Source organism: Ictidomys tridecemlineatus, chromosome 11, assembly GCF_052094955.1.
Source record: "Ictidomys tridecemlineatus isolate mIctTri1 chromosome 11, mIctTri1.hap1, whole genome shotgun sequence".
Lineage (NCBI taxonomy): Eukaryota > Metazoa > Chordata > Mammalia > Rodentia > Sciuridae > Ictidomys > Ictidomys tridecemlineatus.
The window spans coordinates 3,773,192-3,797,673 of record NC_135487.1 but is presented as its reverse complement, the minus strand read 5'-3'; the positions used below and the strand labels follow the sequence as shown (position 1 = coordinate 3,797,673).

General features: G+C 48.4%; 1 protein-coding gene and 1 long non-coding RNA gene across 2 annotated transcripts in view; one reads left to right on the top strand and one right to left on the bottom strand.

The window, feature by feature from the left end:
• Positions 1–280: 280 nt before the first annotated feature.
• Positions 281–24,053, bottom strand: LOC120890605 (uncharacterized). Its single transcript, XR_013427356.1, has 2 exons — positions 23,217–24,053; positions 281–3,617 (listed from the first exon to the last, which is right to left on the bottom strand). It is a non-coding gene; the product is annotated as an uncharacterized LOC120890605 (long non-coding RNA).
• Positions 22,712–24,482, top strand: part of Dnajc11 (DnaJ heat shock protein family (Hsp40) member C11) — a 60,328-nt gene continuing 58,557 nt past the window's right edge. The window contains exon 1 of the mRNA XM_005334736.5: positions 22,712–22,868. Within this exon, the coding sequence (XP_005334793.1) occupies positions 22,797–22,868 (72 nt within the window). The 5' untranslated portion in view covers positions 22,712–22,796. The remainder of the gene's footprint in view (positions 22,869–24,482) is intronic.

Genomic DNA, 24,482 nt, shown 5'->3' with positions numbered 1-24,482 from the left:
AGATGTGCAAACGCACAGGCCCAACAAAGCCTGGGGCATGACTGTGTAGTAGTTAGCCTGTGTCTCGCGACATTTCGCTGTTGAAGTTTCCACTGTGGCCTACAAAGTAACCTGCGACCATAGGCGTGGGTGGACAGGACTAGATGGCCAGCTCTTCCTTCTTCTACCCCCATATCGATGCATGACACTAGGACATGATTCTAGCCCTTCCTGTCCTTGCCTCATCGGGACCTTGCTAACATGCAGTGTGCCGTGGGCTTCTGAAAGAAACAGCACCATGTAAATCACACAGACCGGAATTTAATTTTTATATTACAACAAAAAGAAGCAAGCCTGGGAAGACAACCCTAAGGTCAGCTGGAGGGAACAGGAATTGATTTCTTCATGAAGTCATTGTGCACCCAACCTCTGGCCAGATGTGACCTGGCAAAGGTCCACATCTGCATCAGAGAATAGAGACCATCATCCTTTCGTACTTAGGAAACAGATTAATAACTCGGCGAGCCGTGAGCACGTTAGCAGCGCAGCCGCTGCCTGTCTGATGGATTGGAATGGGCAGCAGTATATGGGAGCCACATTCTCAGAGTCAATGAGATTTGATGGTTGAGTTTGTCCCTGGCAATGAGCACCGTTCTAGGAAATCAAGATAAAAAGTGTGGCAGGCTTTGTTGGCTTCAGTGTTTCCTGAACAAGGACCGTTAGCTTTGTGTGACTTTTTGTACATTTTGTTGTCACTACATCCAGGGAAGAACTTCAGTGGGATTGTGCACTGCCACCCTGCAAAACCTGCTTTAAAACAACAGATGGGAAAAATGAGTGAATCACAGGAAAACGTCGGGCAGCTCTGCTTAACGGGCAGGTAGGGGGAGCTGGCCCCTTTCCTCTGGTGCTGTACCTGGGAGCACAGCTGGAAAACCACTGCATAGCCCACAGGGAAGCTGCTCATCTTGTTCCTGATGCTCAGAACAGGAGGAGGTGCAGGGAGGAGGGGATGTGGGCAAGGGAGAAGGGGCAAGCTGCCCTGGGAGAAAGGAAGAGAGCCAGAGGTGAGGGGTAGTGTGGGAAACGAGGACGCTGCGAGTCAGAGTGGACAGAGGGGTCCACCTTGGGAGGGAGAAGACGGGATGAGAATGTGGGATGGGACACAATTAATAGTAAGCTGAGAGATTTGGCCTTGTCCTGTATCACTGAGCTGGGCAACTTACACAACTGAAGTGTACCTTCAACAGTCCTGGAGGCCGGAAGTCTGAGATGGAGGTATCAGCAGGCTGGTTGCTCCTGAGGCCTCTCTCCTTGGCTTGCAGACAGGTCTCCAGCTTACAATGCTCACAGTTAGAATATTTTAACTTTGAGACAGTGTGAAAGCAATATGCATTCGGTAGAAACTATGTCTCGACTACGTCTTGATTCTGGATCTTTCCCAGGCTGAGGGTATGTGATATAATCCTCTCTCATGATACCAGGCAGCGGCAGGGTGCCACAGCTTCCCACCAGCCAGTATCAAGAGGAAGCAACCAGTACTCTGCAGAGCACTGTGTTGCTAAGCGAGGGTGTTCCTGGGTTGGGGGCGTCTAATGCCTTTGCAACCTGAGATACTTTCAATTGACGATGGGCTTATCAGAGCATGGCCCCCGTCCTAAGTCAAGGAGCATCTGCACTTGTCTGTGTCCCAATCTCTTTTTATAAGGACACCAGTCCTCTTGGATTAGAACCTAGCATGACCTCATTTTAATTAAATTACCTCTTCAAAGACCCTATCTCCAGGTTGGTGATAGAGTTCAGGGGTACAGCATGTGCCTAGCATGCACAAAATCCTGGTTCAACCCCCAGCATCACATGAAGGAAAAGAAACAACAAAAGAGCCTGTCTCCAAATTCAGTCACATGATCAGGTGCTGGGTGTTAGAAGTTGACTTCAACATATGAATTTTGGGGGTCATAACTCTGGGTTCTCTATCTATGTTATATGTCATTACATGTCCACATAATATACATGTTATATTGTTACAGTGCATTTGGTACAAGATATTATAACAATAAAGTTGGTTGGCTCCAGGCGCAGCATGAGGGGATGGATGGAAAGAGGAAGTGGAGGGGTAGGAGCAGACTCACCCTGGAAACAGGACCCCTGTCGTGCTTAAAACAGTGTACCTGCAACAAGGCAGAGCAGGACGAGGTGGCTGTATTTTTTTTTTTCCTTTGTAGAGCTGGGGATGGAACCCAGGGCCTTGAGCATGCTAAGCAAATTATAGCCACCTCCCCAGCCCACAGTGGCTATAATGACGTGCTGGCGGGGAGCTGTCATCCATAAGTATCACAGGAATTTAAAGAGGAACAAGAATTCAGCAGAGAAGACAGAAAGTGTGGACGGGACTGTGGAGGGGCGAGGAGGGGTTAACCTGTACCGGTGGGGAGGCTGTGGACAGGAGAGGCAAGGAGGGATCTATGTTAATCAAAAGGTGGAGGCCAGTCCATAAGCACAGGTTCTATGGCCAAGCTAAGGTTTGCAGACCTCTCTATAGAAAGTGTGGACAGCACCGCATTGCCGGGGTCTTCTCAGCCAAACTCATTAGCTTAGCAAGCCACAGCTTGGAGCATGGTATTTAAATATGCAGGACTCTGCCCTTGTATCTTAATTGATCCTGAAGAAATGCCCAGACTTAATGCTGAGAGCCCCAATCAGCAGGAAGAGCATTCCCTACATTCAGCGACTTGGTTTTGCATTTTAATCCTGCTGGAGTACACTAGGGACCTCACCAACACCAGCCCCAACAGGGGGCTAAGAGAGGGGCGCCCCAGTCCAATCAAGTCAGGGCACCTGACATCCACCATCATGAAGTGGCCGCATGGTGTCTTTTAAAAGACATGAGATTTTTAATATTTATTTTTAGATGAGCTCAAATAACAATCTAGAAAAGCCAGACTCCAGAGAACAAAGAGGAAACCTAGAGAAGCCAAATATAAAAATACTGGCACACGCAAAATAAAATAAAATAAAATAAAATAATCAATTCACTTCCACAGATTACAAGTGGAAATTCCCAGAGGGATGAGTAGGTTTTGAAAGAGAAAAAGAGATTATATTTTATGGGGAAAGATACAATAACCATTCTCTTCCCATAAAGCAAGTGATGGAAGGCTGACTCTGCTCCCATAGATACACGCTGCACATTTTCAGGATAATACTAACAGGAAATCAATAGGATCTTTTATACGTGAAAAGACATTATCTCTCTGGACTCCCAGCACAGCTAATCGGACTACAGAAGAACTTCACAAAAACTTGCCACTCACCATTAATCTTGGTCCTGGGATACTAAGTAGCCTTTAAATCCACATCTTTGTTTATTTTTAAATTGTCATTCTTATTTGTTTTTAGAGAAAATGATGTTCAAAGAATCGCCCTTCACTGGAGCCACAGAGCCTCCAGTGAATCAGGGATGCTGATGACAAGTGTCCCCGCGGTGGGGCAGATGCTCTTGGAAAGCCCCTCCTACCCGCATCCCTTCTGGGTGATGGCCGTATCATTAGCCAAGAGAAGCTTTATCAGGGCCTAATTTGACAGCGAGGACAGGTACAGCAGGATTTATGGGATCTCCTGGTTTTGCCTTCATTGATCTGAAATAGAACCAAAGTTAATATTAGCAAAAAAACACTCTGTGCTGGGGTCATCTTCCCATGAAAGGCTTTGGCGACTGGCGGCTTTGAAAATTTATTATACCAGTGTTCCTGGTTCACTCCAGGGCATGATGAGTCTCAAGACGCCCTAAAGTCTAAATATCCTGTTCTCTCCTCCCGCATGAGGATCTAATCACCATCTTAGTAAAACGCCTTATTTTCTCAGGAAACCGATTTAATCGTTGCAGGGGACACAGTCCATTTGATGTCAAGCTTGGATTTAGCACTGGCTCTGCCCGTGTATTAGTCTGCTGCAGCTGCAGTAACAAACACCGAAAGATGAACCGCTTAAACAACAGAAAGGTATCCTCCCAGTCTAGAGGCTAGAAATCCCAGGGTCCTGTTGGCAGAGTCACACTGTCCCTGGCTCTAGGGGAGGCTCCTTCCTTGCCTTTCCAGCTTCTGGCCTGCAGTGGCTTAGAGCACATCGTTTATGACACGTGGCCATCTTCTCCCCAAGCGTCTTCACATTGTCTTACCTCCATGTGTGCCTCTGACCAAATTTCCCCTTTTTCTAAGGGCACCAGTCAAATGAAGTTAGAGCTCACTCTGATGACCTCATTTTAATTACTTAAAAGACCTTATCACCAAATAAATTCTGCAGGTTAGGGACACAAGCCACCCTCAAAAGCTCATAAGAAACTCACTTCCCATGGAATGCAAGCTAGATCACTCCTACTATGATCAGGAGAAGTCAGGTTTCTCCACCTTAGCACAGTTGACATTCTGTCCTGATAATTCTTTATTATGGGGTGCTGTCCTGTGCATTACTTAGAGTACTAAGCAAGATCTCTGGTCTCTGCCCACCAGATACCAGCAGCACCTTTCCTCTCTTAGAACAAAAATGTCTCCAATTATTGTCAGATGTCTCCCTGCCCCCAGGTGAGAACCACTGAGCTAGTGGAATGCAGGCCAAGATTATAGAAGTACTACAAATAGAACATGTGTGACGGCCAGCGAGGCCACTCACCAGTCACAGAAAGTTTCCTAAAAGCAGATCCTGAGCAATTCCCTAAATGTCTGGATCTTTCATTAATTTGACAAATATTTACTGAGGATCAAGAATATGTCTGGTGCTGCTGATGGGGGCACTGCAGGCAAATCAGAGAACTTTCTTTCTTTCTTACCTTCTTTTTTTTTTTTAATAGTATGCGGATTGGACCCAGGAGTACTCTACCACTGAGCCATATCCCCAGTCTTTTTATTTATTTATTTTTATTTTGAATCAAGTTCTTGCTGAGGCTGTCCTCGAACTTGCAATCCTCCTGCCTCAGCCTCCTGAGTTGTGGGGATTACAGGCATGTGCCACCATGCCTGGCGGCAGATTTTGCAAAACCTTGCCTATAGCATCAGGTATTTTAGTGGGGAAGGTTGAAAATAAACAAGATGATAAAATATATAGTACGTCAAGTACTGACATGTGTGAATGAAAAAAACAAGCAAGCAAGCGAACAGAAGTGTCGGTGGTGCTGATGCTTCCCTACAGTGGCCAAGGAAGAGCTCACGGAGTCCAGGTGCAGACAGAAGGTGAGTCTGAAGAGCAGGAGGCACAGCCAGAATGGAGTGCACATCATGGGGAAGCTGAGAGATGAAGCATGCGAGGGAGGACTGGGAGACGGAAAGAGCAGTCCCCTCCTGTCCAAGGGCTCTCGTTCCCAGACTCCTGTGGACGCTGGAAACGGCACAAAGTACCCAATCCTACCTAGGCTGTTTTTCCCTGTACCTACTTTCATGATAAAGCTTAAGGATAAATTAGTCACAGTAAGAAATTAACCACAATAACTAATAATTAAATAGAATAATGATAATTACATACTGGGATAAAAGCTATGTGAATGTGGTCCCTTCCTCCCCCACTCAGCGCACTCTCTCTCGCTCGCGCTCTCTCTCTCTCTCTCTCTCTCAAAATACCTTGTTGCTGGACTCACCCTTCTTCTCGTGATGGTGTGAGATGATACAATGCCTATGTGATAAGGCAAGGTGAATGGCATAGGCACGGTGACTTAGCGTTGGGCTACAAGCCCTGAGATGACACTACAATCAATGTGATCCCTGAGTAATGGGTGGGTAGCATATACAGTGTGGATACACTAGACAGAGGAGAGATTCTTGTCCTGGATGGACAGAGTGGGAAGACTTGATGTTTCATCATGTTATTCAGAATGGCATTCAACTTACAACTTGCAGTTTATTCCTGGAATTTCCCATTTAAACTTTCAGACCACGATGGACCTCAGATACGTGAAACTATGGAAAGCAAAACCACCGACAAAGGGGTGTTCGGTCATGAAGGGCCCGTGAGTCACAGGGAAGATGGATGCCCTGAGTGACATGGAAGCCAGTGGAGTTGTGCCGGGAGGGCTCGTGTTCCCTGATACCTGGCAGGGTCGTGCTGAGAAGGGACTGTGGGTGGGCCAGGAAGACGCAATTCAGCATGTGACACTGACTATCCAATAGGCCATGTCCGAGGGCCAGGGTGGCAGGTGTGTGAGACGTGTGAGGTCCTGGGTGGATGAATCTGAAGGCAAAGCCACCGAGACTTGTTGGTGTGCCAAACGGGCTCTGAGAGAGAGGAGGTTTCCATTAGCCTTTAGCTAATGGAAACATAGAGTTGCCTTCAGTGGAGAGGAGAGAGCAGAAGGAGCAGGTTTGAAGGGGATATCCGGAGGCCTGCTGCTTGTTCTAATTGTGGCAAAATGAACATGACACGGGATTCTCCATCCCAAGCACTGTCAAGAGTGAGCCTCTGTGGCGCTCAGCAAGTTCACCTCGTTGGGTCACAGTGTTGTGCCACCGTCCGTCTCCAGAAGTAGGGCATTCGTCCTGGGACACTTCAACTCTGATCTGCTGTGGAGCTGGGGGCAGTGTGGCCTAAAGTTAGTTACCATATGCCCCTCTTTTCAGGGACAGTCCTGATCATGTCTATTATCCGGTATAGTTAGTAGGGCTCTTTTTGCTCCGGGAAGCATAGTTGGCATGATAATGTCACCCCACCTACACCCGGCTTTCTCCAAGTAGGAGTCACCAGGCGGTATGTCTCGCAAACCAAGGGTGCCGAGCTCCAGTGGCCCAGAATCTCTACTCAAGCTCCTTCACCAGGCCATAGCCCAGTTACCTGGAACCAGCTGAAGGCCTTAGGTGTGTTCTGCTGCGACTTAACTCCCTTGGAGAAGTCTGCATGGGTAGCCGTGCCTTTGGCACTGGCAGGAGGCAGGTGTGACTCACAGGTGTGAGGACAAGCGCATGGCCTTGGGTCCACGTTCCTCTTCCGTTCCCCAATTCTGATGCACTAAACAAATGTTGAGTCTAGATTGGCAACGTCTTTGGCTGTGATATCGCCTGCTAGAATTTCCATCCCTGCAGGGACCATCTGCTTATTTACAACAGATCTCACCTCACCTGTTGACATTTACGTGCACATGCCAGAACTAAGAGAAAGCCCGAAGCCTGGGGGCCTAATGATCTGAGGTGCTCCTTGGGTGCTCCGCGCTTCCTTGGCCAGGCAGGCTGGATGGAATGTGGTAGAAACCAGGAGAGTGATGGATAGGCAAGCCCAAGTCCCCTGGGACAATCTCAGAATGAATGAAACTCTGGCAGGCAAAAACAATAGCCCCGTGTTGAATCCTGAAGTTTACATGTACATCGGTACCATTCGATCACAGCCTTTTGTTTCCATGGAAACCGTTTATGATGCTACAAGAGAGGAGTCTGACCAGCATGAGGAAGGAGGGGCAGCAGTGGAAGCTCTCAACTGAGCTCCAGGTAGGAGGGAGGATGGAAAAGCCACACGCAGTGCCCAGGGCTCCTGAGAGAGTGACTCTCCAGACACCCGAGGACAAACCTCATGGCCCAAGCACAGCCCATGCATTCCACAGTTACTTCTGCTGACCGCTGACCTGGCCAGCTGGGCGACCCTTCCAAACACTACTTTACTTTGCTGGGGTTTTGGTTTGTTTGTTTGTTTTTGTTTTTAAGGGGAAAAAAAGAAAGCATATTCTTCAGTCCAGAGGAAAGAGCTGCTGCTGAGAGCAAGCATGGTGGACGGGCCGAGGGCAGTAGAGGTCACCGTGGGTGTGGGTTCCCTGTGGCCGTGGTCACAGATGACAACAAACCTGGTGGCTTAAAGTAACAGAAATTTATTCTCTCCACAGTTCTGGAGGCCAGAAGTCCAAAATCTGGCTGTGGGCAGGGCCACACCCCCTGAAGGCTCTAGGAGAGACCCTTCCTGCCTCTCCCAGCTCCGGGGGCTGCGGATGCCCCCTGGCCTGTGGTGGCCTTGCTCCCATCTCTGTCTGTTTTCACACAGCCTTCTCCCCTGGGTCTCCTTCTGCCTTTTTATTATGAAGGTCACCTGTCCTTAGATTTAGGGTCACCCTCCTATCCAAGGTAATCTCATCTTGAGGTCCTTAATTACATCCACAAAGACCTTTTTCCCTAAGAGCATTCGCGGGTTCTAGGGGTCAAGACTTGGAGGTATCTTGGGGGTCCCCGTTCAACTCCTTACACCCACTGAATGTGAGACTGTGCCCTGGAAACGGCAAAAACCCACATGGCGAGCCGTGAATGGGCGCCCCGTGGGCCTCGAGGCTTTGGCCAGTTTCAGAGGACGGGCACAAGTGGCTCCAATCATTTTCAGACCTGGGGATGGTGGGGATCTGGGGCGTTGCCATGGTGACGCCAAACCTCAGAACTTCTGTCTTCTTGTGTTGTTTGTGAGGACGAGTGATTCAAACCTCGTGTTCCACACGAGAATCCAGCAGGTGGGCTGATTCTGGGTGAACGCCTGGCTCCGAGTGAGGACGCCCTTCACCTCCACTCAAGAAACAGGGTCTGGGATATTCCTGGGTTTTTCCCCAAAGGAGTGCCACACCAGGCTTAGCAACCGCCTTGCACTTTGCACGTAACCAGACACACCTGGGAGGGAGGTGGACAGAGGGTCAGGGGACAGGAGTGCTCCAGGCTTACCGGCCTCCACCACTCCAGTTCAGGGGCCACGTGCAAAACACGCCACTCTGCCCAGGCGCCAGCAGGAACGCGGATGGCACAGGAAAGCCTGTGAGAGGTTTGTCATGATTTACGTGGCTCTGCCAGGCCCCCGGCTAGTCACAGGGGGCTGGCAGAAGGAGCAGACAGCAGGCGAAAGCCAGTTTCTCCAGGAGACTTGACAGTCCTGGAGAAGCCCCGGCTCTGGGGGATTTTCGTGCTGGCGAGCAGGTGAGGCGAGGGCTCGGCCAAGTTCATCAGAGTGGCAGCCTGGGCAGGATTTTGGCTAATGGCTCTGTTGGCAATTTCCTTCTCCACGAAAAAAGAAGGGGTAGCGTTCCTCTTGTTAGCACATCCATCACTGTCTGGCTTGGGTGTCCTGCCCCGGGTCACATGCTGGGGCCTGCTGCAGGTGGTCACTGAGCCCCGAGCACCCACTAAGCACGAGGACGCGGAGGTGTTTCACAGCAGAGACAAGTTCTGCTTCTACAACCCAACGGCCCTGTAAGGTGGTGCAGGTCACCCCATAGCTGTGTGTCTCGGAGGTGCCAGAGAACCACAGGAGCACCGCAAAACCAGGAAAGCAAAGCTGACACGGCTCGGTAACTTTCTGCTATCCCTACGGAAGGAGGTCACACATCTCTGAAAGGGCAGGAATACTTCGAGCCTCGTCCAGGAGTATAAAAACAGCCCACCCTGGGCCAGCACCGAGGCTAGTGGGATTCCCCGCAAGCTCTCCCCCCATTCTAAACCAAGCGCCTTCCTCTGCCCACTTCTGTTCATCGGGACCACAAGTCTGCCCTCTGCTGGCTAAGGGACATTGGAGCATTATTACAGGGGGACCTTGGCGGCCCTTAACCAACTTCTTTCCTTCCATGCGGCTGGACAATGTCCTTATTTTCTAAATCACAGAGATTTTTACCTTAGAGTTGGAGCTGTGGAGTGAACTCCATAACAACTCCTACCTTGGTGGCTCACTGATAGTGTCCTTACACACCACAAATTCCATAGAATGTTGAAATTAAGCTGCTTTATCACACATATGCCTGTAAGTCCTCTGAAAAATCATCATATAAAGTAATCTAAAAGAGGATAAATCAATAAGTGTAAAGATAGTAGTTGAAAGAGTCAAACCTGCTCTGAATCCTGGTTTCTCTGTTCACCAGCATGGTGAGCTGAGAACTCAGTTTCTCCAGACCCTTCTTGCTTAACTGTAAAATGAGGCTATTGATAATTACATCAGAGAATTGCTCAAAAGATTAAATTAATCAGGTATCATATAATAAACATTTTTTTTGCAGTCCTGGGGATTGAAACCAGGGGTACCCTGCCACTGAGCTATACCCCAGCCCTTTTTTTATTTTTTATTTTGAGATGGGGTCTAGCAAAATGGCTGAGGCTGGCCTCAAAGTTGTGATCCTGCTGTCTCAGCCTCCCAAGTTGCTGGGATTACAGGCATATACCACCATGCCTGCTTAGAGTAAACATTCTTTAAAAGACAGCTTAAATATGTTTTTCTTTTTCCATTCATTTTATTTTAGAAGCTAGAAAATTTTGCTCAGAGTGGACCCAGGAAAATCTGATGTTGAAGAAGAAAAATGGAGATTGAGATCCTTGTGGTTTGTGGACACGTTGGCTACCTCTAGCCCAGTGGTGTTCAACTGGGGGTGATTTTGTCCCCAGGGATTTTCAGCAATGTCTGGGGGCATTCTGGGCTGTCACAGTGGGGTGTGGTGCTACTGGCATCTAGGGGTGGAGGCCAGGGATGCTGCTCCACGTCCTTCAAGGCCCACGGAGGTTCCCCACAGGAAGACACCCAGCACAGAATGCCAGGGGTGCCCGGGGAACAGACTCCTGGCTCCTACTGCAGGAGCATCACCTCCACCTTTACCACTGAGGGGCCAAAGCCTCACCTTCCACATCTACAACCCAGCTGGCCTCCCCAAGCTAAAAAACCACTCATCACTCAAGTCGCAAACACTGTATCACATGTGACAGCAAGCAGAGGCAATCCTGCTAAGTTCCGGAACTTTCCATCCCTGACCGACCAGTAACATTTCCTCCTATAGCTTGGCTGTCCAGATGACAGTGAGAACAGGATAAGGTCTCATGATTCAAGAGCTCTCAAAGTCAAGAGATCAAGGCTCCAAAAACAGACATTTAAAAAAAATTTTTAATTGTGATGAAAAATCCGTAAATAAAATTTACTGTCTTTGAGGCTAGAGGCACAGCTCAGCAGTAGAGCATTTGCCTACCGCTGTGTAAGGACCTGAGTTCACCACCAGCACTGCAGAAAATGAGGAAAGAAAAAGAAAGGAAGAAATAAATAAATAAATTGCCATCTTGATCATTTTTTCTTCAGGACCTAAGTTGCTGAGGCTGGCCTTGAACTTGTGATCCTCCTGCCTCAGCCTCCTGAGTTGCTGGGATTCATCTCAACCATTAAACACACTCACCCTCTTGGGCAGCCCATATCCTGAACTCTCCATCTTGCAAAACTGAAACTCTATGCCCATGAAATAACACCTCCCCTCAAGGACTCCCCAAATTTTTGAAATATTAAAAAAAAATCACAGGAAGACAAAACAAAACAAAGTTCTTCTTTCAAGTTGGCACTTAATTTAAAAGGAATCATTTCTTCAAATCTGGACCAGGTCTGCGGTCAAAGCAGGTCACCACTCCACCATCCTCAGTGACAAACCTCCTCTGCAGGGGCTGGGGATGTGGCTCAAGCGGTAGCGCGCTCGCCTGGCATGCGTGTGGCCCGGGTTCGATCCTCAGCACCACATACCAACAAAGATGTTGTGTCCGCCAAGAACTGAAAAATAAATATTAAAAATTCTCTCTCTCTCTCTCTCTCTCTCTCTCTCTCTCCTCTCTCACTCTCTCTTTAAAAAAAAAAAAAAAAAAAAAAAAACCTCCTCTGCAATCTCTTCTCAGGACTCCCACTGGGTAGGGAGGGACGATGGGCATTACTGTGGTCCGAATGTCTCTGGACCCCACAAATTCATGTTGAATCTTAAGTCAAGGTGACAAGTGGGGGCTTTTTAAGATGATTAGGCCATGAGGGTGGAGCCTCCTGAACTGGAGTAAGGCCTTGTGAAAGAGACTCCAGAGAGGTCCCCTGGCCCTTCTGCCATGTGAGAACTCGTCAGTGGACGAGGAAGTGGGCCCTCACCAGACATCCAATCTGCTGGCCCTGATCTTCGACTTCCTGAATGTGAGAAACAAACCCCTTTGTTTGGGCCACTGGTCTGTAACAGGCTAACGTGGACCTGCAACGGAACAGCCACGTGCTTCCCGAGCCCAGAGACACTCCCGGGGGGAGCCTGGTCCACCCAGTTCACAGCTCGAGGCCTTCCTTGGTGATGATCTGCTCCCAGGAGTCCTCAGCACCCAAACCTGAACTCTGTCCCTCTGCCTGTGAGTGAGTGGGTGGAAACGGCTCCCGCTGCTCCACCACTGTGGTCTTCTGTTCCCAGCTCTTGCTCTCCTCCGTCTCAGCACACGCCTTGCACATGCATGTGCTTGCAGCCAGGCACCCAGGGCCGTGGGAAACACGCACAGAACATTTCAAGCACTTGCCTCAAGGGGCTTAGAGTCAGGAGAGGACATAAATTTCTAAATGACGGGAATCTGTAAGTGGCCTATTATAAGCGGCACCACGGGTAGGTGGCATGACACTACACTGTGCTGAAGGACTGAGGTCCACCTGATAAAGCACACACGGGAGCTAATCTCGCTCCCCCCAGAAATTCCAATAAAACAGTAACAAAGGAAGCAAACAGATTTAATGCATATGGACAAAATGCATGGGAGAAGGGACGACTTCAGACAAAAGATGTCAACAAAGTTTTCAAAGATATAAAATGGAGGGGTCTGTGCCCCAGCAGAGTAAGCTGGTTTGTGATCAGGACCCAGAGGTAGTTCATGAGTCAGAGGCGGGGCAGAGGTGTTCTCATCTACACAAAGAATAATTCAAAACCCTGGGTCTCCTTCCCCAGTTTACTCAGCCAAGCAAACATACCACCCGGCTCCCAGGCAGGAGGTTTGTTGACTGCACAGCTGAGGCTCAGCAGGAAGACTTGGGAGCCTACATAACACAGTCTCACTAGACACCAGATGCTGGATAGATGGGAGTTTGGTGAACGTCTGGGTATCGGGGTGCCAGTCCAGCCCTTTCCCCCACAGGCTTTTACCGGCCCCAAGCAGGAGAAAGAGGGACTCCTCTTTGGGAAAACAGGCCACTCAAGAGAAAAAACCTACAGATCTAACACCTGAAGGACTCCATTGATGACCTCCTAGATGCTCTCCAAGAGGACAGCTCTCAAGAAGAGAGAGCCAAGGACCACCAGACCTTTGAGGGAATTTTACACACACACACACACACACACACGCACACACACACACACATACACCAGACCAAAATAAATGAAGGGAGGTGGAGAACTAGATTATTTTTAGAAATAAAAACAATCAGGGAGTAGAATAAAACTCAAATGTATCCTCAGAGATAAGATAAAACATATTGCATCCCTGAAATTCTCCTATAGGAAAATAAAAATAATCACAGAACAAGAAAAATTCCGTAAAAATTTTAAATATAATTATATAGACACTTTTGAAAATCAATAAACGCATCAGGAGATATAATTGATACTTCTGACAAAAAAATTAAAAAGGCAAAACAAGGGCTGGCTCAAGTGGTATTGCGCTCGCCTGGCATGCGTGCAGCCAGGGTTCGATCCTCAGCACCACATACAAACAGAGATGTTGTGTCCGCCGAAAACTAAAAAAAATAAAAATAAATATTAAAAATTCTCTCTCTCTTTCTCTCTCTCTCTCTCTCTCTCTCTCTCTCTCTCTCTCTCGTTAAAAAAAAGGCCAAAACAATGGAAATAAAAAAAATTGAAAATCAATCTAGGATTTCCAACATCGCAATAAAGTTTGAGAAAGAAATACATTTTTCCAGAATGATGGACGTGATTTTTCTGGTTAAAAGAGTGCACTAAATGCACAGTACAATGCTTTTTATTCATTACTGGGGACTGAACTCAGGGAGTGCTTTACCATCATGCTACATCCAGACCTTTTATTTTTTTATTTTGAAACAGGTTCTCACTAAGTTACTGAAGCTGGCCTCAAACTTGCCAATTCTGAACTCAGATTTGTAATTCTTCTACCTCAGCCTCCCAAATCATTGAAATTACAGGCATGTGCCACCACACCTAGCACAACACAATCAATTATAAAAGATCCACACATATATGTCACATGGAATTTCAGAACACCAGGAATAAGAATATTCACACACACACTCAAAAAAAAAAAAAAGATAGCTACAAAGATCCAGGAATTAGAATAGAATCTGTCTTATTGCTAACAATTCTGGAAAATTGAAGTTGATAGAGCAATGCCTTTAAAATTCCGAAGGGGGGGGGGGAATCTTACAGCCTAGACTTTTATACCCAGCCAAACTATCCATATATCAAACTATTTAATAATATAAAGGGCATTTGAGTTCTTTAAAAAAATGTGTGAGGACTTTCCCCCTCGAAACAATAGAACAAAACAAGACAAAAAAGAAAATAAGGCATCCAGGAAATGGGGGTGCCAATATTGGAAAAAAAGAAATTGTTTGTCTTACAATCATGGTATTGAAAACAAGCAGGATTGAAGCAGGATATATGATTCTATGTATATAATTCTAAAATGCAAACTAATTTAAACTGCAATCTAATTTCAGTGGTTACCTGAACATGGGGGGTGATGAGAGAGAGAGATTATAAAAGGGTATGAGAAACTTGGGGGGCGATGAGAATTTTCTTTTTTTTTCCCCATTGTGGTCATGGATCTCTGGGTATACACATGTGTCTCTAAATGCATAAAACTATTCTCTTTAAAGGTATGCATTTTATTATTCCTAAACTATGCCTTCATAAGGCAATAAAAAGTTTTTGAGAAAAATAAGAGAATTAGTAAGGGAAAGATTGATTAGAGCTAACCATCCACAAAGAAGCCATAGAGATTAAGAAGAAGGGGAAAAGAAGATATAAAAGTAAGTTTCTTGGGATGCAGTGGCACATGCCTGCAATCCCAGCAGCTTGGGAGGCTGAGACAGGAGGATTGCAGGTTCAAAGCCAGTCTCAGCAACAACGAGGTCCTAAGCAATTCAGTGAGACCCTGTCTCTAAATAAAATAGAGATGTCTCTAAATAAAATGGAGATGTGGTTCAGTGGTTGAGTGTCTCTGAGTTCAATCCCTAGTACCTCCCCCTGCTGCAAAAAAAAAAAAGAAAGTAAATTTAGGCTGAGAAGAACTAACATATTTGCTTGGGGTCCCCCCAAAAGGAAAGAGAATTACTTCACAATAGCCATAATAAAAGCCTAAGGAAATGAAATCATATTGTTGACATGCTGGAAAATAAATAACAGTCAAATCTGGGCACAGGTGCCATACACACCTGTCATCCCAGTGACTCAAGAGTCTGAGTAGGAGGATTGCAAGTTCAAAGACAGACTCAGCAACTTAGTGAGACTCTGTCTCAAAATAAAATTTAAAAGGCTAGGGAGGGATGTACCTCAGTGGTAGAGTGGCCCTGGGTTCAATCCCCAGTACCCAAATACTAACAACAAAAACAGCCAAAGTAAATCTCTCTACGTTTTAATATTCTTTATTAATAAAAGCAAAAGACCCAGGCATAGTGGCACATGCCTGTAATCCCAGTGATTTGGGAGACGGAGGCAGGAGGATCTCAAATTCAAAGCAAGGCTCAGCAACTTAGCAAGGCCATAAACGACTTAGCAAGTCTCAAAAATAAAAAGGGTTGCAGGCTGGAGGTGGAGCTCAGTAGTTAAGTGCCCGTGAGTTCAATCCAAAAAGAAAGAAAAAGAAAAGAAGCAAGAGAGAGACACTTTCAGGTAAGCAAAATCGGAAAGAGTTCTCCAAGCGCAGCAGAGCCCCGTTCAAAGAAACTGCCGAGAGCGTTAATAAGGATGAAGGTCGGTGAGGCCACATGGACAGTCAGGGATGCGGCACAGGATGAAAAACAGTGAAATATTCAGAAAACAATGCTTTTCTGACTAGAACCAAAGATCCATAAAGGGAAACTAGGGGTTATAAGGCAAACCCAGACCTCCAAGCATCCCTAATGACAGGTCAGAGGACAAAGAGGAACGTAAATGGAAAAATATGGAAGAGAGAAAAGGCACAGCACTCAGAGGAAGAGGCCATGATGAAGAAGAACATGAATGACATCGGGAAACACGGCCTGGTGGCCAGTCAGATGGCAGCTGAACAATTGCCACTGGATCTGGGGTGCAAAAGTCATAGAAATATTAAAATAATCCTTTTTTTTTTTTTTGAGACGGGGTCTTGCTACATTGCCCAGCCCAAATGATCCTCCCACTTCAGCCTCCCAAGTAGCTGGGACCACAAGCATCTACCCTCATTTCCAGCTAGAAGGAAATTTTAATTAAATGTCGGGGATGAGCTCCTGAGTGCAAGGGACTAAAACGTGAGCAGGGAAGAAAGCAATACAGTAGGTGCCACCTCCACTTGGAAGCCTAGCAAAGACCGAGCTCTAATACTTCAAAACCACGATCCTGGTCACCTCCCTCCCAAGCCTGCCTCTTCCATAGCCTTCCTCAGTTCCACAAGTGGCCGCATTTCTTAGTAACTCAAGCCAAAATACAGGAATGACCATTGATTCTCCTCTCTTCCTCATCTCCCCCGTCTGTCAGCAATTCCTGGTGATTTCAGTCCAATGGTGTATTAGCTGTTCCCACTTGTATCACCAAACTCTTGAGGACAGATAATGTATTAAAAAATAGGGTTGATTTGGCTTACAGTTTCGGAGGCTAAAAGCCCAGACAGCATGGCGCTGGCTCTGGTGAGGGCCCCTTTGGATACGTTATGGAGACAGCACCACGGCAGGAAGAGAGATCACGTACGGAGACAGGAAGCCAGAGAACGGGGAGGCGCCAGGCTCACTGTATAACAACTGAGGCTCCATGAGAACGACTCAGTTCCTTCAGAGGGCTGTCGTGACGGGCAAAAGGTGCGACTGATGACGTCAAGGGGGAGAAGTAAAGAATGTCCAAGCACTTCTGCTCTTTTCAATGCTGTATTCCCTCAAATCACTCAGTACAATTTCAGTCTATAGGTTCTTAATCAAGGAAATGAGAATCCTTAATGCTAGGCACTGCAATAGACAATCAATTCACAGCAAACAACTCTAGATTAATTCTAAGCACTGGAAACCCACTTAATCATGACAGGCTCATGACAGACATTCCCTCCGCATGCTAAGCTCAAATGTCAGATCAAAAGTCTCAGCCTTAGGCTCCAAGTCCAGCAGATGCACACTCACTCAGACCTCGGTGAGCAAGGCAGGCTTCTCCTGGGGTGGAGCTGACAGCTCGCCGGCTGAGGAGAAGTCCTTTTCTCATCAGACCCAGGATGTGGCTGTAGAGTTTGAGCGAGATGAGGAAGGTGCAGAGGATCAGGCAACGATGGAAAGTGTTGGGGTGTCAGTCCAGGTCCTCATCAGGCACTCCGGCATGTGGGCATCGGTGTCGGCTGGCTGAATGTCTGTTCATTTGCTCCGTAATTGATACTAAATTTTTGGACTTCTGACCCTCCTTTCAATCCCTATCAGCTGCCACCATATTTCTCAGTGACATCATTTGCCCTGGGGTTAAAGCATCTGGTCTGGTGGTCCCCACCCTGATTTTCTTGCCTCTCCTGTCGAGGACAACAAGACAGAGGTTTCACTCTGAGTTTATCAGGGTAAGGAGAAGTGGCTTGTTTGTAGGCTGAAAGGGAGACTACAGGTTTCAAACTGGAGTTTTGAAATGGAGTTGTTTAGGCTCAGTCCTCAGGCCATCCTTACAAGGGCACGCCCCCAACGACCCGGTCACCTCCCACCAAGCCCCACCTCTAAGAGGATCCACCCTGCCTGCCATAGCACCCCCCAGGGGGACCACACTTCCAACACATGAGCCCTGGGGGGACAGGCCACAGCCAAACCAGAGCAGCAGTCCATGGTGGTCTATGTTGACCCTCCCCGTTGCTCCTGTCATGGTCCAAGGCCACCAAGCTCTCTCTTCTGAAAAACTGTGGCCACCTCTAATGGACCAAGACTGAGGGTAAGCCACCATTCTTGGCCCCTCTAACTCAGTGTCCCCTGAGCTAATATTTTTTTGGGGGAAAAACATTAGACCATGTTCTTCCCCAACTTAAAAATCCTTCTATGGCTCCCCATTGCGGTGAGAACAAAAATTAAACTCCGATCACTGCCTGGGCGGCCCTCGGCGATCCCGCCCAGTGTGGTTTCTCTCACATTTTCTCCCAGCACTTGCCCCACCTTCGTCAGTGGCAAGCTCAGTGGCTCCTGCCCTGGCCCCGAAGCACCAACTCCTGCCTGGCCCGAGCCTCTGCACTGGAAGCTGCTTCCTCGAGGTCTTGCAAAGCTGGATTTCTCCCATCGTTGAGGCCCAAATTACCTCCCCAGGTAGATCCTCCCTGACCAACAAGTGCAGGGTGAGTTCCTCCACCCGGGCTGTTCCAACGCGGCGCCACCATGCTGGACCTGAGTGTTAGCACTTCATTGTCTGCACCCTTGCGTGCAAGCGCGCGCACACACACACACACACACACACACACACACACACACATATTGAAGTGTTCGTTCCACAGCACCGAAGCCGTTTCTCTCTTGTGAACTGCGGAAACTCCGATGCTCACTCCTGGACTCTGTCTTCAATCTTAAAGATGGTGGACTAGTCAGTGTGGAGGGAGGGATTGGTAGGATGTTAAAAAGGTGGACATTGAAGGCCCCGCCATGTCACACGGGGGACACGTGGAAGTCAGAGAGCATGAACTTCGAATTTGCTCCAGTTACTCGTGACAGTGTGCAAGGGGCGTAAAAGGCAGGTGTTGGAGGCAAGCGAACCTGGGAGGATGTAGTGGGTTGAGCCAAGGTCAAAGCATTCCGGTCACCAAATGTCAGAGAGGGCATGTCACAGTGGGATCCAACTGGGTCCCTGCCAAGGAAGCTGACAGGCTGAATGGATTAATGCGGGGACAGAGAAAGGGAGGTGAGGTCTATTACAGTGAGTCCCAGAAGCTTCTAGTGTGTCCCCACACTGCCACTGTGTCTCCACTGCCACCTGAGGCTGCCCTCTGGTTGGGTTCTCAGCCAGCTCTGCCTCAGGGCGGCCCTCTCAGCACAAGCAGGTGCAGCTCCCCCTCTGAGTGTCCTTCTGCAGTTATCATCGTGGCTATCGGTGACAAGTCACCTAACGCTCAGGGAGCAGATAACATCAGGAGAATGTAATTCTTAAGAGCCTGCAAATTCTCTCACCTTTCCTTCAGCTAAGGCTCTTCCCCATCTCCATTAACAGGGTTAGCAGCTCTTGTGAGGGAAAGGAAGAACGGGCCCAGGAGGCAAGTAAGCACTAAATCCCAGCCCCCACTCAGTGACACAGGAATAGTTAAGCGATTACAGTTAATTTTTTCTCCCTGAATTACAGAGAGGAGGGTGGATTCAGACTGGCTTGAGAGGAGGTAGGGTGGGCTGCTGTGCTCTTTTCTCAGGACTATTACTCAGGAAAAAGAGAAAAGACAGAAAAACCTCCAGCTGCAAACAAATAGGATTTGTTTATTTATAGGATTCCCAGTGCCTTAGTCAGCTTTCTGTTACTGTAACAAACAACTGAGATAAATAAACTTAGGAAGAGGAAAGGTTTAGTCTGGCTCACAATTTTGAAGGCTTTAGTGTGAGAAGCCATCCTCGCATGTGATTTGAGTTACCTCCCTGGTTGAGGGACAGGCACTTAGACACAGCGGTGTCAGAGCTTTCCCCACCCTTTCCCAGGTCTGAGGGCTTGTCCGTGCAGAGGCGTGCCTAGCCACTACTCCGAAGACCCAATCGTCCCCCCGACCTTGGGATGCTGCCCCCTTAACCTTCATTGGATGGGATTTTCCCCAGAATTTTTTTGTTTCCCAATAAAAGTCCACTCCCTGGCGTGTTCTCTCTCTCGCTAGCCTCTTCAGTAAAGCTCGCTACTGCATTTGGTGGCTGGAGGCTGGAGCTAGGAGGAGCCGTCCTGGAGCTGGTTTAAAAGTAATTAGAGTCTTGTTTCTTTAATTTAAAACTCCCTAGCGGTTTCTCATGACTCGAATCTTCTTTTGTGAAGCCGGTGCGGGTCATGGGCTACACTGTAGTCCTTGATGGACGGGCCCCACTGCTTTGGGCCTATAAGAGCACATCATGGCAGGAATGTGGAGCAGAAGCCCACTCACCTCACAGCAGCCAAGAAGTAAAAGAGGAAGAGAACAGGATGCCACAACCCCTTTGAGGTCCTGCCTGTGAAGACCTGAGATCTCCCGCCAAGCCCCAGCTCTTAAAGTTTCTAAGCCCCCTCCCAGTGCCACAGTGGGAAGTGAGCCTTGACACATATGGCCCTCGGGGACATTCCTAATCCAAACCAGCACCCTGTTAAATCTGAATTTCAGATAAACAACAATTATTTAGAGTAAGTGATAGGCATATGATGTTTAATATCAGTAAATTTATACTAAAAAAAAATCACTCTTTATCTGAAATTCAAATTTAATTGGGCATCCTGTACCTCACCTGGCCATCTGCTCTCGAGTACACACTAGAGAGGAGGACCCGCCTGGATTGAGCCTTTTAACAGAGGAAGCTCCCTGGTGTCTACACAGAGTGGTGGGTTGCACAGAAAGCCAAAATCTTCAGGGGTCATTCTGAAGAGAGGTAAACATCCTATCAACTACTTAAAGAGGAGAGAATTTGGACTGGGTTTGTGGCTCAGTGGTAGAATACTTGTCTACCACATCTGAGGCACTGGGTTTGATCCTCAGCATCACATAAAAATAAAATAAAGATATTCTGCCCACCTATAACTAAAAAATAAATATTAAACCTGAAAAAAATTAATAAAGGGGGGATAGGAAGGCAGCAGAATAAAATAGACATTATTATTGCTGTATGTAAAAAAAATACTAGGGACTGAAAAAAGATGAGAGAATTCAAAACAGCTGTATTACATATACATATAAAATAAATTATATTATCTAATACGTATAATAGGCATGGTTTATATATGTGCATATATATAAAATACACACATCTATCTATAGTTACGTGAATATATTACATATGAGTATTAGGTTTTGCTCTGTAGCTAAGTTACAAATTGCTTTATGCTCTCTCCATAAAAGCAAACACAAGCTCAAGGCCTGAGTGAAAGCAGCTGAGTTTTGTCCATTGCTCTGGCTAGGGAGAGTGTTGGATATATGTTTTTAACTTACGAATCTGTGCAGCCCAAGGTCTCCATGATTTTGCCCATCACAGATTAGGGTTCTGGGAGGGCAGAAGCCGGAGAGCCAAGCTCTGAATTAAGTACATTTCTGAGGCCTGCGACATGTCAAAGTTACCTTCACATTTCAAGGAATGGTCATATGAAACACTGTGGGCCCAAGAGGGGAACGAAACGGAGCACCCTGGTCACTATTTATTTTGTCTGAGTGGTGATAAAAATCAGGTCATTCTCAATCATAGAAACACAGACCTGGGCATAGTGAAATGTATGTCATGTTCTCTGTGTGTAATTTCTAGCTGTTTTCCAAAGCAAGAGGAAGGATAGCAACCAACTCCTCTACCCCAGGGAGCACTGCACCCAATTACTGTCCACAAACCTAGGGAAAAAGAAGGTCAACAGCATAACTTTCTTTCTCCATACTCTGTAGGAAATTCTGAAAGACCAGCAAATGTCAGCATGCAATTTGGCCATAATCACAGTCTGAAAAGGAGGAAAAGGGAAGTCTATAAAAACTACTGATGGCTGAGAATAAAGCTCAGTTGGTAGACTGCTTGCCTCACATGCACAAGGCCCTGGGTTCGACCTGAGCTGACAGCTGGTTGCAGACTGACTCTCTGCTGCTAAACCTCCCATCTCGGCACACCTGAGCATCTCACGCCACAAGGTCCTAAGAGGACTGGGCAACTTGGAAGGGATGATACACAGGCCCAGATGGTGCACATCTGGCCAAAAATTAGGAAGAGAAAGAAATCAACTTCTCAAATCCACAGACAGGTGTTGGGGCTTCCCAGGAGACCTGCTTATGAAGGGCAACCGGTATGGTTCCAAACTGATGGTTAGTTAAGGAAGAACAAAGGCCCCTGGAAAATGACAAAGAACTGGTACAGCAACCAAACAGGTGGCAAGAGTATGCCTGCCGCCCACCTTCTCTTGATAATAGCATCATTTCTAAGACATTTACATTATTTAAATTATCGTGACCAAGACATCTTTAATAATGCACCAAACAGCAGGCACCAGGTTAAAATCAATTAGACTCCACTGCTAAATTACAAGGGAGAAATTTACAGCAGAATGGCTCTGGGGTAGAAACCGTAGGAACACACGCCTGCCAGAGACGATTACGTTAGGAAGCAAATGGGCATTGCCTCCATTTACACAGCAGAAAAGACGGCCAGGTGCTCCTAAATATAGGGCAATAATTTTTTATTTTTATTTTTATTTTTTAACGTGGAGCCCGTTCTCTGGGCAGGAAAGCTTCTGAGTGGCCAAGAAAAAGACCATGGAGCTAGGTACATGAGAAAAGGCAATGGGGCTGGGTACAAGAGCAGGGTGATGGTGACGGAGCGAGGCACAGTCTGGTTTGGGAGATTCTCTGTGCAAACACAATTCAGCGAGTGGAGCCACCGTGAGCCCGTCTGATGGGCTCTGCCGCCGGGAGGGGGACGCCTGGGCTCTGGCTGCGCCCTGAGCTTTTCCCCGGATTTGGGCGTGTCTCCGCAGCACCCAGAGAGTGACAACCTAGGTGATGTGACGCTACAGACTCCCTTTTGAGTCCCAGAGCGGCCCCGCGATGGCAAGGCGGGTCTCCGGCCACAGCGCGTGGGCAGCACGTGGAGGGATTCGGCCGCGCGGGGACGCAGGGCGCAGGCGCGCTCGCGCGCGGCGACTCCGGGCCGCCAGGGGCCGCTGTGGCGCAGTCGGGCGGAATCGCGGGCGGCGCCACGACGCGCGGGACCCTCTTGAGCACGGCCCTGCCGGTTTAGCGGGGTGAAAGGTTGCGAAGATGGCGACGGCCTTGGGCGAGGAGGAGCTGGACAATGAAGACTATTACTCGCTGCTGAACGTGCGCAGGGAGGTGAGGCCCGCGGGGCGACGCCGTCGGGGCTGCGGCTGGCTGAGCGGCTCTGGAAGGCCGCGCTGGCCACGCCCGCCCCGTCCGACCCCGGAGCCGCGGCCTGGCCGGAGCCCGCGTGACCCTGCCGCCGCGCGCGCTCCCGCCGGCCGCAGCCCGAGCCCCGCCCGAGTCCCGCCGGCCCCCGCCGATCCCCGCCGACCCCCGCCAAGCCCCCGCCGCGGAGCTGGTGGCCCCTGTCCCTGCCTCACTGCCCAGGCCGCCCGCACGCTGCGTGCGCCCTTCCAGGCAGGGCCGGGGGCGCGCAGGGACGGGCTCGGGAGCCCCAGGGTGCGTGCCCAGCCCACGTACCTGCGCTGGCCCTGGAGCCGTGTTGTTGCCCGGAGCCCACAGGACGGTGAGCTGAGGCTCGGACACCAAGGTCACGGCCGCCAGGGGGCCTCTCCAGGCTTCTCTCCCGGCCCCAGTGGGAACGTGCAGCCCCTGCAGCGAGGGCAGCCTTGGAAGCAGGCACCTCGGGCGGGCTTTGCCCCTGGGCAGCTGTCAAGACAGGGGAGGTCAGCCTCCTGTCCGCTACTCAGAGGCCGCGGGAGAGCTGGAGCCCACAGCCCGGAAACAAGTGCGGCCCAGGCCTCGACTTCGGCACCCAGGCCACGTGCTGATCCTTCGGGAGCAGAAATGAGTGCGAGGGTGTCTCACTGTCCAGCGGGCATGCATTTGCAGAGCATTTCTTTCCTTGGTGACTAGACTGCAGTTCAGATCGGACTTGAAGGGCAGAAAGGCTTCCAAGGTCAGGTCATAGGGTGCACCGGTTATCCCAAGCTGCTGGGTCTAGACTTGACAGCGCTACTGGAGAATCCCTGATTACATCTAAAGTTTTCTGGCCCTATGCAATGTCTTTCCGCTGTATGTGGTGTTTGGTAATGTTTCTTGAGTACTCGCTTTGTGCAGGGCCACACTTCTGGATGAACACTTCCTATTACGTTGTCTTACTTAATTCTCACAGCTGTACTTAAGGCAATCCCCATGATTTGTACTTGAGGAAACTAGGCAGAGGGAGACAACTCACCCAGTGTCACGCCACTAGCAAGTGCAGAAGCAAAACTTCAACTCTGGACACTGTGACTGAGGAGCCCCAGCCTTGATCTCGGTTCTGTGCTGCCACCTCAGTTGTCCAGGTCTCCAACAACACAGCCACTGGTTTTGGTACTGTGTTCTTGGGCACCACACCTGAGCATCCTCCAAATGTCTTAGTCACTACTATGGAAAGTCTGACAAAATATTTGGGGGAGTAGTGGATCTTGTTAAGCTACTGTGAGGCGTCTAGAGGTTCCTGTTCTCAGTATGTAACAAATCAAAGCTGAGACATTGGGTAAATCACTTCTTTGGCCCGGCAGTCTCTTTCCTGTGGAATGAGCTGTCTGGCAAGCTATTTTTCCTGTTCTTGGGAGCAAAGCACTCACAGCCTTTCTTAACCACTCATTCATAGTCTTCAGCAATTGACCAACCACTTTCTGTTTTCCAGGCTTACTGAACTAAAGCAGCTGTAGGGGATCATAAAGACATTTGCCAAAGGTATAACTTGAAACTGCTAGAATTTTAGGGGTTGCCTTTGTT